Source organism: Phasianus colchicus, chromosome 10 (genome assembly GCF_987193195.1).
Source record: "Phasianus colchicus chromosome 10, bPhaCol1.hap1.1, whole genome shotgun sequence".
Classification (NCBI taxonomy): Eukaryota; Metazoa; Chordata; class Aves; order Galliformes; family Phasianidae; genus Phasianus; species Phasianus colchicus.
In genome coordinates this window covers 5,645,079-5,657,976 of record NC_143445.1, presented here as the reverse complement: position 1 = coordinate 5,657,976, position 12,898 = coordinate 5,645,079, and the positions used below count along the sequence as shown (strand labels likewise).

General features: G+C 60.0%; 1 protein-coding gene across 31 annotated transcripts in view; it reads left to right on the top strand.

Moving 5' to 3' along the window:
- KIF1A (kinesin family member 1A) overlaps nucleotides 1-12,775 on the top strand; it is a 32,550-nt gene extending 19,775 nt beyond the window's left edge. For 6 of the 31 annotated variants that reach the window (XM_090147107.1, XM_090147098.1, XM_090147097.1 and 3 more), the window contains 21 exons: nucleotides 94-232; nucleotides 353-521; nucleotides 909-999; nucleotides 1,152-1,270; nucleotides 1,435-1,490; nucleotides 2,582-2,690; nucleotides 2,806-2,872; nucleotides 2,973-3,057; nucleotides 3,293-3,398; nucleotides 4,715-4,741; nucleotides 7,149-7,263; nucleotides 7,553-7,686; nucleotides 7,823-7,884; nucleotides 8,005-8,150; nucleotides 8,416-8,628; nucleotides 8,749-8,826; nucleotides 9,062-9,186; nucleotides 9,320-9,466; nucleotides 9,619-9,811; nucleotides 9,884-10,002; nucleotides 10,538-12,775. In XM_090147107.1, the coding sequence (XP_090003233.1) occupies nucleotides 94-232; nucleotides 353-521; nucleotides 909-999; nucleotides 1,152-1,270; nucleotides 1,435-1,490; nucleotides 2,582-2,690; nucleotides 2,806-2,872; nucleotides 2,973-3,057; nucleotides 3,293-3,398; nucleotides 4,715-4,741; nucleotides 7,149-7,263; nucleotides 7,553-7,686; nucleotides 7,823-7,884; nucleotides 8,005-8,150; nucleotides 8,416-8,628; nucleotides 8,749-8,826; nucleotides 9,062-9,186; nucleotides 9,320-9,466; nucleotides 9,619-9,811; nucleotides 9,884-10,002; nucleotides 10,538-10,580 (2,343 nt within the window). In that variant the 3' untranslated portion in view covers nucleotides 10,581-12,775. Of the gene's footprint in view, nucleotides 1-93; nucleotides 233-352; nucleotides 522-908; nucleotides 1,000-1,151; nucleotides 1,271-1,434; nucleotides 1,491-2,581; nucleotides 2,691-2,805; nucleotides 2,873-2,972; nucleotides 3,058-3,292; nucleotides 3,399-4,714; nucleotides 4,742-5,903; nucleotides 5,928-7,148; nucleotides 7,264-7,552; nucleotides 7,687-7,822; nucleotides 7,885-8,004; nucleotides 8,151-8,415; nucleotides 8,629-8,748; nucleotides 8,827-9,007; nucleotides 9,187-9,298; nucleotides 9,467-9,618; nucleotides 9,812-9,880; nucleotides 10,003-10,537 lie in introns of all 31 variants that reach the window. The other 25 variants (XM_090147102.1, XM_090147094.1, XM_090147091.1 and 22 more) reach the window with 13 other exon arrangements.
- Nucleotides 12,776-12,898: the final 123 nt, after the last annotated feature.

Below are 12,898 nucleotides of genomic sequence, written 5' to 3'. Positions count from 1 at the left end.
TGCCCAGGCACTGCCCCTCGAGGAGCTGTGTCTCCGGGCTGGGCGCTGCAATGGTGGCAGCTCCCTCAGCCCCGTTCCTCCATCGCCCTCCAGTTCCAGTCTGAGTCCTGCCCCGCTGTGGGGATGTCTCGCTCGGGGACCTCCCAGGAGGAGCTGCGCATCGTTGAGGGCCAGGGGCAGATCAGTGACTTGGGGCCCTCCGCTGACGAAGTCAACAACAACACCTGTGCAGGTGAGCAGCAAGCTGCCAGCATGCATCCAGCGGGGCTTCTAAGCACAGAAAGCCCACGTCCCCAGCAGCAGCTCAGCATCAGCACAATTCCTCCTGCTGAGGGCTCTCCTTTCCCCACAGTGACTCCAGAGGACCTTCTCCTGGACAGCCCGGAGAAGTCCACGATGGATGGGCCTCTGGAGGCAGCTCTGGACCACCTGAAGCTGGGCAGCATCTTCACGTTCCGAGTGACCGTCCTGCAAGCCTCCAGCATCTCAGCAGAATACGCAGATATCTTTTGCCAGTTCAAGTGAGATCATGGTGACCCCCCCAGGCTGTTGTGTCCCTCTATGCTCTGGCCTTCACCTCCCTTGGTTGCCCCAAAGCAGGGATAGTGTTGCGAGCTTCATCCCACACTCTGCTTCCATTCCATACAACTCTTTCATGGAAGCAAAACCAAAAGATGTGGGATGAGCCTCTGTCTCTGCCTGGACACATATTTGGTCACTGGGAAAAGCAAGGGAGGGCGTTTCACAGGCACAGGGGGCTGCAGGTCAGGGTGAGGTGTCTTTCTATGCTAGCCCTGCCCAGGTGGCAGCACCCAGCCCTGGGAACAGGCTAAGTTCCTGTCCTCTCTCCCACTCCTGCTCCTCTGTGCTGCCCTGCAGTCCCCACATGACTTCCCTTCCCTTTGCAGCTTCATCCATCGCCACGACGAGGCCTTTTCAACAGAGCCCTTGAAGAACACAGGGCGAGGGCCACCACTGGGTTTCTACCACGTCCAAAACGTGAGCACCTTCTTCTCTGGCAACCCCTCACCGGCACAGCTGCCAGTGCCCATCCCTAGAGCAGCACCTTCCTCCTCAGTGCCTGCTTTCTCAGCACATCACATTCCTTTCCAAACTAGACAGTGTGTTCAACTGCTCTTTCTCTCTCTCAGATTGCTGTGGAGGTGACCAAGTCCTTCATCGAATACATCAAGAGCCAGCCGATTGTATTTGAAGTGTTTGGGCACTACCAACAACACCCCTTCCCACCCCTCTGCAAAGACGTCCTCAGGTGGGTGCGTGTGGATCACATGTGGCTCTGTGTGCCTTCCCCTGGTGCCACGAGCCCAGGCTGGAACAGCACTCCTGGCTCCAAGGGTACGTGGAGGTGGTTGGCCCCAGGTTGGGACCCGTTTCTGCCACGGTGGCTTTTATCTACACCTGTTCTCTCTGCAGCCCGCTGAGGCCATCCCGGCGCCACTTCCCACGGGTGATGCCACTCTCCAAGCCAGGTAGGGGATGGTGTCCTGCTCCTCTCCCATGGCCCCCAGGTCGCAGAGCACATCCACCACTATGCCCCGCTCCCAGTGCCCTGTGCCACATGCCTGCAGAACCTCAGAGACATCACAAAATATGTCGTGCTCCGGAGCACCCGGAGGCCCTTTGGCACCTGCTCGCTCAGTGTTTGGCTGATGCAAACCCCTTTGCAAGCATCTTTTCCCCCTGCTCTCATGGCAGCCCTGCAGCATCCCTCCCTTGTGCCAAAGTGTCTGTGCGTAACCGCTTTGCTTTGTGTTGCCCTTTCTGTTTGTTTCCCTCCCTCCTCACAAGAGCACTCCAGCCCCCTCCGGCTCACCCACTGCCCAGTGCCAGCCGCGCTGGCAGGCTCACTCCTGGACATGCTCTCCGGGCACGCTCTGGCGGCCGCCACCGCCGCCACCTCCCTCCTGCGGCGTGGCATGGAGGAGCCCGCCTGCCCACCACCCCTGCCTGCCGCGGACCGCGCCATCAGGAAGGCGCAGAAGCCCGGTTCGTGCCCGCATGAGCCTGCAGCGGGGCCAGCAGCTGTCCCCTGGGGGCACAGGATAGCAATGGGGATGGCATGGTGCTCCTGAGGCCACCTCCCAGGGGCTACATGAGTCCCTGCTGCCTTCGTCTGCTGAGACCCGAGTTGCTGTGGTTTTGCTGAGTGCAGTGGTTTGCTGTGATGCCTGCCCACCTCCTGCTCCAGCACCAGGGGTCCCATGTCAGCCAGCAATCCGGCTGTCCCTGAACTGGTGCTGGAGCTGTGCTGTGTGGTTTGGGACCTGTTCCTGTCCCTTCTGGAGTTGGTCAGGTGTTCCAGGAAAAGCCCCATCTTGAACCCTCACTGCTCTGCTTTGGGAGTGGGAGGAAGTGCCCATGAGGTGCCCAGGATGGGGCTGCATCCCTCTGGTAGTGCTGCGTGCTGCCTCCTGCCTTGTTGCCACCTGCCTGGTGGCCTTGCTTGTCCCCTGGCCCTGCCTGCTCTATGTCCCCCTGCTTGCTGCCTTGTGCCCCCAACCTCAGCAGCAACCTCCCCCTTTCTGCCTCCGAGTTAAGTTGTGCTTCCAACCCCCTACAGTGCCCGCCACCAAGCTGAGCACCATGACTCGTCCCAGTGCTGGGCCCTGCCAGTGCAAGTACGACCTGATGGTCTTCTTTGAGATCTGTGAGCTGGAGGCCAATGGCGAGTAAGTCCTGGGTGGAGGAGAGAGGGAGGCAGCGTGGTGGTTGGCACCTCTGGGGAAGCACGGTGGGTTTGGGCACATGAGCAGAGCTGTGTCCCACCACTGTCCTCTCTTCCAGCTACATCCCGGCTGTGGTGGATCACCGTGGAGGCATGCCATGCCACGGGACCTTCCTCCTCCACCAGGTACTCCCTGCCCAGAACTCAACCCCCCTGCTCCTGCCCCGGAGCTGCCCAGGAGCTGTGTTAAACACCACCCTATCCTCTTTGCCCTTGGCATTTTCAGGGCATCCAAAGGAGAATCACCGTCACCCTGGTGCATGAAACAGGCAGCCTGATCCGCTGGAAGGAAGTGCGGGAGCTGGTTGTGGGTAAGCAAAGCCAGACAGGATTTAAAAGGAGCTCTCCCAAATTCTCCCCACATCTCTAGAGGCTTCTGTGCTTCTTTTTCCCATCCCATTCACTTTTCACTTACTATCATGCTTGCAATAGCACAGAGGTGACTGCCCCGTGGGTGCCACCACAGTGCCAGCAGGACATGGGGTGCACACCATACACAGGGATACTGGCAAGAGACCCGAGCGGGTTCCTGTGCTTTGTTTGCAGGTCGGATCCGGAACACCCCAGAAGCTGATGAATCTCTTATTGACCCCAACATCCTGTCCCTGAACATCCTGTCCTCGGGCTACATCCAACCCTCACAGGACGACCGGTGCGTGCCAATGCTTCTCTTGCATTGCAGTGCTGGGGGAGACGGGGAGCTGGTCCTGTTCAGTGGCAGTGACAGGACGTTGTGCTGTCCTTGTCACCAACTCAGTCCCGTGTTGTGGCTAACTGGCTGGAAATGCCGCTTCATGCTGATGGCTGATCCCCGTGTGTCCAGGGCCATGGGGGACACGAGGTCCCTCACACCTGTCCTGGGGGCTGCCCCCGGACTGTGATGTGGCTGCATCGAGTGGTTGGAGCGTGTGAGTGTGGGGCACTGTGACAGTGGGGTCAAGAGTGTGACTGTTTGTTGGTGGCACAGGGAATGAATGATGGGGCTGATGCTGAGCTTTGAGTGGCATAGGAGCAAACTATGGCAGTGGAACCATCTTTCCCTTTGTTTTTCTTTGTTTTTCTCCTCCCCACTGCGATTTGTCCCCAGGCTGGTGTGTCAGTGACAGCCCTGCCTGTGAGGTGCCACCCTGCAGTGCTGCTGGAGCAGCTCCCGGCCACATTGCATCCCACTGCCAGCAGGCAGGGAGCGCCTGGGCACGGTCTGTGCGTGCAGGTGTCAGACATTGTCACACCCACCGGGACAGCAGCGAGGCCAGGCAGGAGGCTGATGGCCTCAGAGTGGCAAGGAGGGTTCAGACTTACAGAGCTGTGATGGTTTGTGCCGGGTGGCTGAGGCGTATGGGAGCCACATGGATGTTATACCCAGGCACACAGGCTTGTGGGACTGTATTGATGTGCATCAGCAGTTGCTCTGGTCCAGGCTGCAGCCATATCTGATCTCAGCAGCCCCAGCATAGCCTGATGGAGAGGAACACGGCCTTCCCCATGCATTGGGGCCATGGGGTACCCACCACCCCCTGGGATGCCATGGCGGGGGCAGCAGGTGCTGGATGACACAGTGGGGGGACAGAGAATGCTGGCTCCCAGCAGGACACCGAGGGGCCGCTGCAGCAACCCCGCGCTTCCATCCTGCCATGTCCCGCATGCTTCGACCCCAGCCGCCTGCCGGGACATGAGGCCAAGGATGGCGGCAGGCAGAGCGGTGTCTGCCTTCGCCCTCCTCCCAGGCTGCTTCCGCTCCCTGCTTTGCTATCGTCCGCCCCACCGCCTCCATCGCCGACAGCAGTCCTGGCTCTGCCCTCCTCCCGCATCCTTTTGGACCTTCCATGGCAGCCGCCGGGACCCTGCTGCCCCCAGGCAGCCCTGGGGTGCAGTGCCCAAGGCCTTTCCTTGCTTCCCTCCCAAACCGCTGCTGCCGCTGCCCATCTGAGCCCACACTAACCATGTGATTGTTTTGTGTTTTTGCAGGCAGTTTCTTGATTCGGATATGCCTAGGTATTATTTGTTTCCATTGTTTTTTTTTTCCACCCCCTCCACTCTCTCCCCTCTCTCCCCGCACCTCAGCACTCTCAGTCCCGCTGCCGGCGGCACTTGGGTTTCCAGCCCCCTCTCCACGTCCCCCTCCTCCTCTCCCCGCATCCTGGGCACCTCTCTCTCACGCCGCCCATCCCTGCGGGTTTTGCTGTTTGTTTGGATCGTGCTCTCGCTCCTCCTCGCTCTCGCTGGCCTGCGCTCTCATCGCCCCGTTTTTGTTTGCTTTTTGACTTTTCACACTGCTGCTCTCCCAGCTATCCGGCATCCAGCTCTGGACACGCGGTCCCAGCCCCCTGCCCCTGCCCTGTGTGGGGAGGGCACGGCATGGCAGGCTGTGTGGGGACGTGTGCTGGATGTACGCACACCCTGCAGCCATGTGCAGCCCTCCTTCAGGTGTAGGTGCGACGTATACATGGCAAAGGTGGATGCAGCAGGGATGGGGTCTGCCAAGACCCAGTGGGGCTCGGGGTTCCCTCAGCAGCTGGAAGCTGATCCTGCTCAGCACAACTGAGGACATCTGTCTGTCTGTCTGGCAGCATCCCACACCAGTGGGGCGCTTGGGAATTTCTTCATTGCCTTAATGCAGGCAACTTTCAGACCCTGGGAGTGCAGAAGCTGCTCTGAGATCATTGGAGGGGTCCTGCAGTGAGGGTAGAGTTAAGAGAGGAAGGTGTGGGGCTGCAGAGGACTTGCTGTAACATCCATAAAGTGCTAAACCTTGGGATGCTCTCCCTAAGCAATCTTTTGCCTCTGATTTGGGGGCCAGGGGAATGTGAGCATGTGAGATGCAGAGCTTAGTGGCATAAGAAGCAGCCACTGCGGAGCGAGGAACGGCCACCACGCCTGGTGAGGAATTCCCTTTGGGCACAGCTCCATCTGCAGTGTGGGTGCTGAGATGGGCTCTGATGGTTGTTGGGCTCCACTGGGCTCCCCCCGGCCCCTGGAGCAGCCCCAGGGCAGACCCTCGTGCCATCCTGCTCCTCCTGGCACCCCAGTTGGCCCCATCCTGGGCAGTGGTTGCCGCAGGGCACGCGATGGCTCCGTCCAGACGATGCTTTCTGACGTTTCGTTTTTCTGTGTGTGTACGTGTGTGTGTTTGTCCTGGGTTGCCTTCCACTTATAGCATTTCATTCGGAAATGACACTAGGTATTTTGCGTGCACATGCTCGGAATGGTCCCTCCTGCTTCTCTCTCTTTCTCCTTTGCCTCGTTCCTTCGCTTTTTGCTCTTCTTCCCCCTCTCCCTTACTCTCCTCTTCTCTTATATCCTCCCTTGGGAGCTCTCTCTTCTCAAACGCTCTGTGTCTGAAAAGTGATCCTTTGCTTTGACTCTGTTTTCACACGCAGTTTTCACATAGGCAACACCTCTGAGAGAGTGACTCGCTGCTCTCCAGCGTGGTGCCCCAGGCAGGGGCAATGGCCATGCACCCATGGGTGCAGCCAAAGCCCCCCTTGCTGGAAGCCTGCCCCGCTCTTGGCCCCAGTGCAGCTCAGTTCTGGCTGCCTGCACTCTGGCACGGCCAAGCTGTGGCTGCCTGGGGGTGCTCACAAAGGGGCCGGGGTGGCCTTGGGTGTGCTGTGAGTGTGGGTGCTCTGGCAGTGGGGAGGTAATGCTGGGGTCCCCCGTGCTCTTGACCCAGAGCTGCCTCCTGCTTCCCCCTTCTCATTACTGTACTGTCCAGACCCCAAAGTGCGGCCACTGCTCTGCTATGCGCCATCCTTTATGGGGTCCCACCAGTGCTCACCCCCCAGCTCCTGCCTGGACTCCCCAGTGCACAGTGCAGAGATGGAAAGCACAGAATGAGGCAGTGGGCAGGGACAGAGGGCAGTGGCCAAGGAACAGGGGGGACTGTCCCACAGGCTCCAAGTCCTGGGCCCTATCTCCTGGTGGGGACTTCGCTGGTGGGGTCTGTCCCTCCACGCTGAGCATCCTCTCTCCTTCCTACTCTGGCTGTCATCGTCCAAATGGTGACAGCTGCTCCCAGGGTGCTGATGGGTGGTAGGGTGCTGGCCTGGGTGTGTTGGAGGTGGCAGCTCGCCTTGATCTCTGGGGACATGCTCCCTCCTCTGTCCTTTTGTTCCCCATTCCCTGCCTTGCCTTGCACTCAGCTGAGCCCCCCTGCTCCCAAATCCCTGCGCACAGTTCGAGGGCACCCGTCTCCCTCCTGCTGCACCCATTCTGCCTCGGCTTTGCCTTGAGCCTGCATCCCCCAGAGTGGCTGCCCCCCAAATGTCCCATGCATGCCCATGTATTCCTGCAGGCCTGCTGCAGCGCTGCAGAGGGAGGGAGGGAGGGATGTGTCTCCCTGCTGGAGATCTGGCTGGGATTGCAGGGAGATTGTTTCACCGGCTCTGCTCTGTCTTGGCAGGACTTTCTACCAGTTTGAGACAGCGTGGGACAGCTCCATGCACAATTCATTGCTGCTCAATCGTGTCACCCCATACCGAGAGAAAATCTACATCACCCTCTCCGCTTACATCGAGGCAAGGACCCATCTCTGTGCCATTATAACACAAATGGGTGTTCCCTCACCATTGTGGTTTTCCTGGCGGAGTGCAGTCCTCAGGGGTGTTCCTCTGGCAGCTCCCCACTTGCAAGCACAGCACGGGAGGACACTGGGATGCTGCCCTTGCCCATTAATGGGGAAAGGCAGGGGCTCCTCCAGCCCTTCCTGCCTTCCGTGGGCTGCAGGGCACAGGGGTGCTGCCTGTATAACCCATGCACCCCGTTGACACAGCCCCTCTGCTCTCCTCTCTCCCCGCCCCACTGCAGATGGAGAACTGCACCCAGCCTGCTGTCATCACCAAAGATTTCTGCATGGTTTTCTATTCCCGAGACGCCAAGCTCCCCGCCTCCCGCTCCATCCGCAACCTCTTTGGTAGCGGCAGCCTGCGGGCTTCAGAGAGGTACCAAAGTCTTCCTGGTTTTGGGAGGGAGGAGAGGGGACAAACAATGCTTCCAGCACCCAGTGCTGCCCTGGAATGTGGGGAAAAACCTCAGAGTCTGGGAACAGAATCAGGTGACATCCCCCTTTCCTTACAGCAACCGTGTGACAGGTGTCTATGAGCTGAGCCTGTGCCGTGTGGCGGATGCTGGCAGTCCAGGTGGGTGCCCTGCATGTTCACTGCAGGGCTGTGGTGGGAGTGATTCTATGAGTGCCTGAGCCATGCTCCTATCCTTTGAGCCATGTGTCTGTCCCCTGAGCCATGTGTTTGTCCCCAAAGGCATGCAGAGGCGGCGCCGGCGTGTGCTGGACACCTCCGTAGCCTACGTGCGGGGAGAAGAGAACCTGGCTGGCTGGCGGCCCCGCAGTGACAGCCTCATCCTCGACCATCAGTGGGAGCTGGAGAAGCTCAGCCTCCTGCAAGAAGTAAGATGCTGGGCTGGGAAGAGCTTCTTGGGGCTGAAATTCCACACTTTGCAACAGAGGGTGCCAAAACACACCCAGGATTCTCAGCCCTCCTGGCTTTGTGCCGTGGGGCTCTGTTCCTGTTGCACTGATGCTAGCCAGGTGCCTGCAGACTCAAACCTAATAAGCAGCTGGGTTAATGAGGGGTGGGAAGCATGTGCCCCAAAAAATGCCTCCAAGCTGAGCAGGGAGAAGCCTGGCGCTGAGCAGGGATGCCCTTACCCAGGTGGAGAAAACCAGGCACTACCTGCTGCTGCGTGAGAAGCTGGAGACAACCCAGAGGCTGGGCCTGGAGACCCTGTCCCCGTGCTCCAGCGAGGACTCCGAGTCCCGAAGCACCTCCTGCGTCTCCTCCCCACTCTCAGCTGATGGGGCCCCAGAAGGACGGACCTCTCCTCCCGAAACCCCCAGTGAGAGGCAGAAGGAGCTGGCCGTGAAGGTACCATCCTGGAGCCAGAAGAGGTTCCCAGGGGGGTGGGCATGGTGGTAGCGACGCGGTGGGGAAGACAGTGGGGTGGAAGAAGGAACCTCCTACACCATCATCCTCATCTGCCCGCAGTGCCTGCGCCTGCTCACGCACACCTTCAACCGCGAGTACAGCCACAGCCATGTCTGCATCAGCGCCAGCGAGAGCAAGGTACCGGGGCAGTGACAGAAACTTGGGGTCTGCAGGGCTGGTGATGGCTGGGAGGGACACATGGGGACACATGGGGCTCGCAGGGCAGGGGTGGGTGTGCGGGTGGCCCTGCTGCCACCCTCTGCTCGCCTGGCTGCTCCCAGAGCACCCATATGCACGTTCCTCTCCCTGCCACGGCCAGAGCTGTGCCCGGCTTCGGGCAGAGACTCCAGTCCACACCTCCGCTCCTCCACAGCTGTCTGAAATGTCTGTGACCCTGATGAGAGACCCCTCCATGTCAGCTCTCGGGGTCACCACCCTCACCCCCTCCTCAACCTGCCCGTCGCTGGTGGAAGGACGCTACAACACCATGGAAATCAGGTATGAAGGTGGCCAGGAAGCCGGGTTGAGTCCCCAGTGTTCACAGAGCAGGATGGCAGTACTGCTCAGGCACGGTCCCACCTGATGGTTGCTCTTCATCCTTCTCCAACAGTATCCTTTCTCCTCCTCCCAGAACCCCACAGGTCTCCTCCAGGGTGGAGAGTCCTGACCTGGAGCCTGTGGTGGAAGGAGAGCAGAAGAAGTCCCCGTCCCGCCGGCCTGAGGATGAGAAGGAGCCTCAGCGGCAGCTGGTGCCTGACATTCAGGAGATCCGAGTCAGGTAGGAGCCACCAGAGAGGCCAGGAGGGGACCCCTAAAGGGACAGAGGGGGCAACCAGTGGCTTAGGGGAGAAAGGTGACAGTGCTCTACCGCAGCCACCTCCTTGCAGCCCATGTCCCATGGCTGATCCAGCCCTCTCTGTCTTTCTGCAGCCCCATCGTCTCCAAAAAGGGCTACCTGCACTTCCTGGAGCCCCACACCAATGGGTGGGTGAAGCGTTTTGTGGTGGTCAGGCGCCCATATGTCTACATCTACAACTCAGACAAGGACTCAGTGGAGAGGGCCATACTCAACCTCTCCAAGGCCCAAGTGGAGTACAGTGAGGACCAGCAGGCCATGCTGAAGGTGGGTGCCAGCCTCACACGGGGAGCCTCAACACCCTGGCTAAGGTGCTGACCCCAAGCTCTCCCCTAGCAGACCCCCAACACGTTTGCGGTGTGCACGGAGCACCGGGGCATCCTGCTGCAGGCAAGCAGTGACAAGGACATGCACGACTGGCTCTATGCCTTCAACCCCCTCCTGGCCGGGTCCATAAGGTACGGAGTGGGTGACAGAAGGAGTGTGCTTTGGTGAATGGGCTGTAGGAAGGGGTGGGGAAGCAGCTGAGCACTGTCCCTGGGCTGCAAGCTGCTGTCCTTCCTCGCCAGACATGGGGAGTGCCTGCTGAGCCAGGCTGGGATGGAAAGGGCTTTAAACTGACAGAGTTTGGGACATGTAAATTACAATTTCAGCTCCGCCACTTTATAGCTGTAAGGAGTTACTCCTCCCCACTTAACCAAGGGCTATGTTGTGGCTGGTACAGGGACCGAGCTCAAAGCAGCACCCATATGCAGCAACTGAGCCTTTGCTCTTCTTGAGAACATGTCAAGAAGTTCTTGACATCCTCTCAAATTGCAGAAGGGGAATAGGAACCAATGCACAGAGATTTGTGAGCCCTGGCAAAGGAGCACTGTTAACCCCATGCCCCTCTGGTTCCAGCTGGATTCAAGAACCAGCCTGCACCCAAGATACCACAGATCTCCCTTTCCTCATCTCTGACTTCTTTTGTCTCTGAATTGGTTTCCAATTCAGGTCCAAGCTGTCCAGAAGGAGAACAGCCCAGATGAGAATCTAACCTGAAAACCACCCTCCACCTCATCCGTCTGCCAACAGGATCAAGATAGCAGATTCTGTCTCAAGAGTCCCCATGTTAACATCCGATCTCTCACACCATCTGCTGCCCCAGCTGCCTGCTCCATGGAAGGATCCGTCTCGATCTACACCTTCACGGGGGAAACTCATTTCTGTTCGTAGCTGCAAACGCCCGGTCCCACCTGGGCAGGATTTCTCGTGTGCATGTGATCTTCTGCCCGTCCCCCCATGGGTGGCCTTCATGTCACACAACCTGTAACGTTCCAGAAAGGTTCCTTTCGGAGAGGAGGGAGCAAGGAGGGTAGATCCGGTTAAAAGCTGGTCTTTGATCTACAGAGGTAGCAGTGTCGTAAAGCTCAGAGATGAGAAATCGGGAGGAATTGCTTCCACGTGAAGGGAAAGTGGTAGTTTAGGTATGGGGATTTCCTAATTTATTGTTTCTACAAAAGATGGCAGGGCAAAATCAGGTGTCAGTAGTTTAAGATTATATTTATAAAGTATTTATTTCTATTTACATCACAAAAACCCATACACTGGGTCCCGGCCCCCGAACAATGCCTCCCCTGAGCCGGGGAGAGGCTTGGCAGCGGGCTGGTGCCAAGGCCACCGCAGCCCCTCTCTCAGAGACACCTTTCTGAGAGAAGGGACCAAACACGGCGACTGCAGTGCGCTCGCCCTCTCTCCCCATCCTTCCCTCAACCTTCTGCTTTGCCCCCCAGCGCTTAAACTACTTTTCCCAGAAGCGGTGACCAGACCAGGCACCACGTCTTCCCAAGCGAGGCAATTCCTCCCTGCCCCATCTACCTCTGGCGGGGGACACACGCTGTTTTGGGCGGCCAGGGCACCCACATGCACATGGATGAGCCAACTGCCCGAGCCCCGTGGGATGGTTGCGCCTCACTGAGAGAAATTGCATTTGGGCTCCTTTTTCTGTCCAGTGCCTGAAATGCAGCCCACGTCGGCTGTCCCCATGCTGCTCCCAGGGCCTCCTCCCAAACAGCTGCGGAGGTCGGCATCGCCATGGGGGGGGAGCACGGAGGCTGGGCAGGCTGTTCCCAAAGCTGGCTGGCAACGCTTCCCAGGAGCCGGGATTCGGAGCAGCCATCCCAGCCCCAAAGCTCCTCACCGCCCTCGCCCCCAAAGGCTCTGCTGTCCCCTTCTGCAGGAAGAACAGGGCTGAGGCAGGTGATTGGGCAGTGCAGAGACCAGCGTCGGGGTGGGGATGGTGCGGAGCAGAGAGGCCGGGGCTTCTTACTTTCATAGCTGATGTTTTCGTACCCCACACCCCCGTTCCAGAAGTGCAATCCCACCTTCCTCCCCTCGCCTCCATAGATGACTCAGTCTATGGCTGCAGCTCAGCCGTGCCGGCGGGGCTCCCCACAGCCTCCTTCTCCCCAACAACTCCCTCACCCATCGCTCACGTCCCTCCTCTCGTCTGTTCGTTGGTCGTTTTGCCGAGCGTGGGCGCTTCACTTCAGGGCTTCCCGAGGGTGGCCCATGCAGCTCCGGGCAGGAAGGCGGGCGCCTTCCCCCGCACATCCCCAGGCCCTGCCGGGTCTCGCTTCGCTGTCACGCGTTCACAGCCAACCTTAATTTGCACAGCACGGCCACATCTCGGCCCCACCGCCGCACGTCCCCACGCTGTCCCCTGTGTTGTCGGTGCGGTGCTGGGCAGAGGCCGTCCCTCCACACCGTTTGCTCCTTTGTAAACCCGCAGGGACGCAGAGGACGGGGGTGGCCGGGCGCGTCGCCCCCCCGTTCGGCTGTTTCCCTCCTTGGTAGGATCCCAGTTTGGCCCAACTCCTGCCTGGGGGCGAGAGGCTCCCGCGGGGTGAAGGCAGCTCCCGGCAGAGGCCTTCCGACAGGGCCGGGCCCGGTGTCTGCCAGCAACCAGACACCGCTCCGGCGGCCGTGCGGGGCTGTGGGCCCGGCTCCGAGGCGTGCCTGAGGCCAGCCAACCTGCAGAGCGCGCCGCAGGGCCGGGCCCGAGGCCCGCAGCTCGAGGCCCGCAGCTCGAGGCCCACTTGAGCCCCGCATCCTCTCGGCCCCACGCGGGACCGCAGCCGTTCCCACCCCGCTCCCGTGCCCCCTCCTCCCCGTGTTGGAGCTTCGGGCCCCGGCCGCCTGCCCGCGCGCGCCAGGCTTGTTCGGTTCTGAAATAAATGTGGCATTGACGCAGCCGCCTCGAGCCGTGCTTTGCTGGGGGTGCGGGGAGCGCCGGGCAGGTGGGGCGGCGGGGCGGTGGGTTCCCTCACGGCGCCGCCAGAGGGCGCTTCCCCTTCCCCCCCAAAAGCCGGGCAC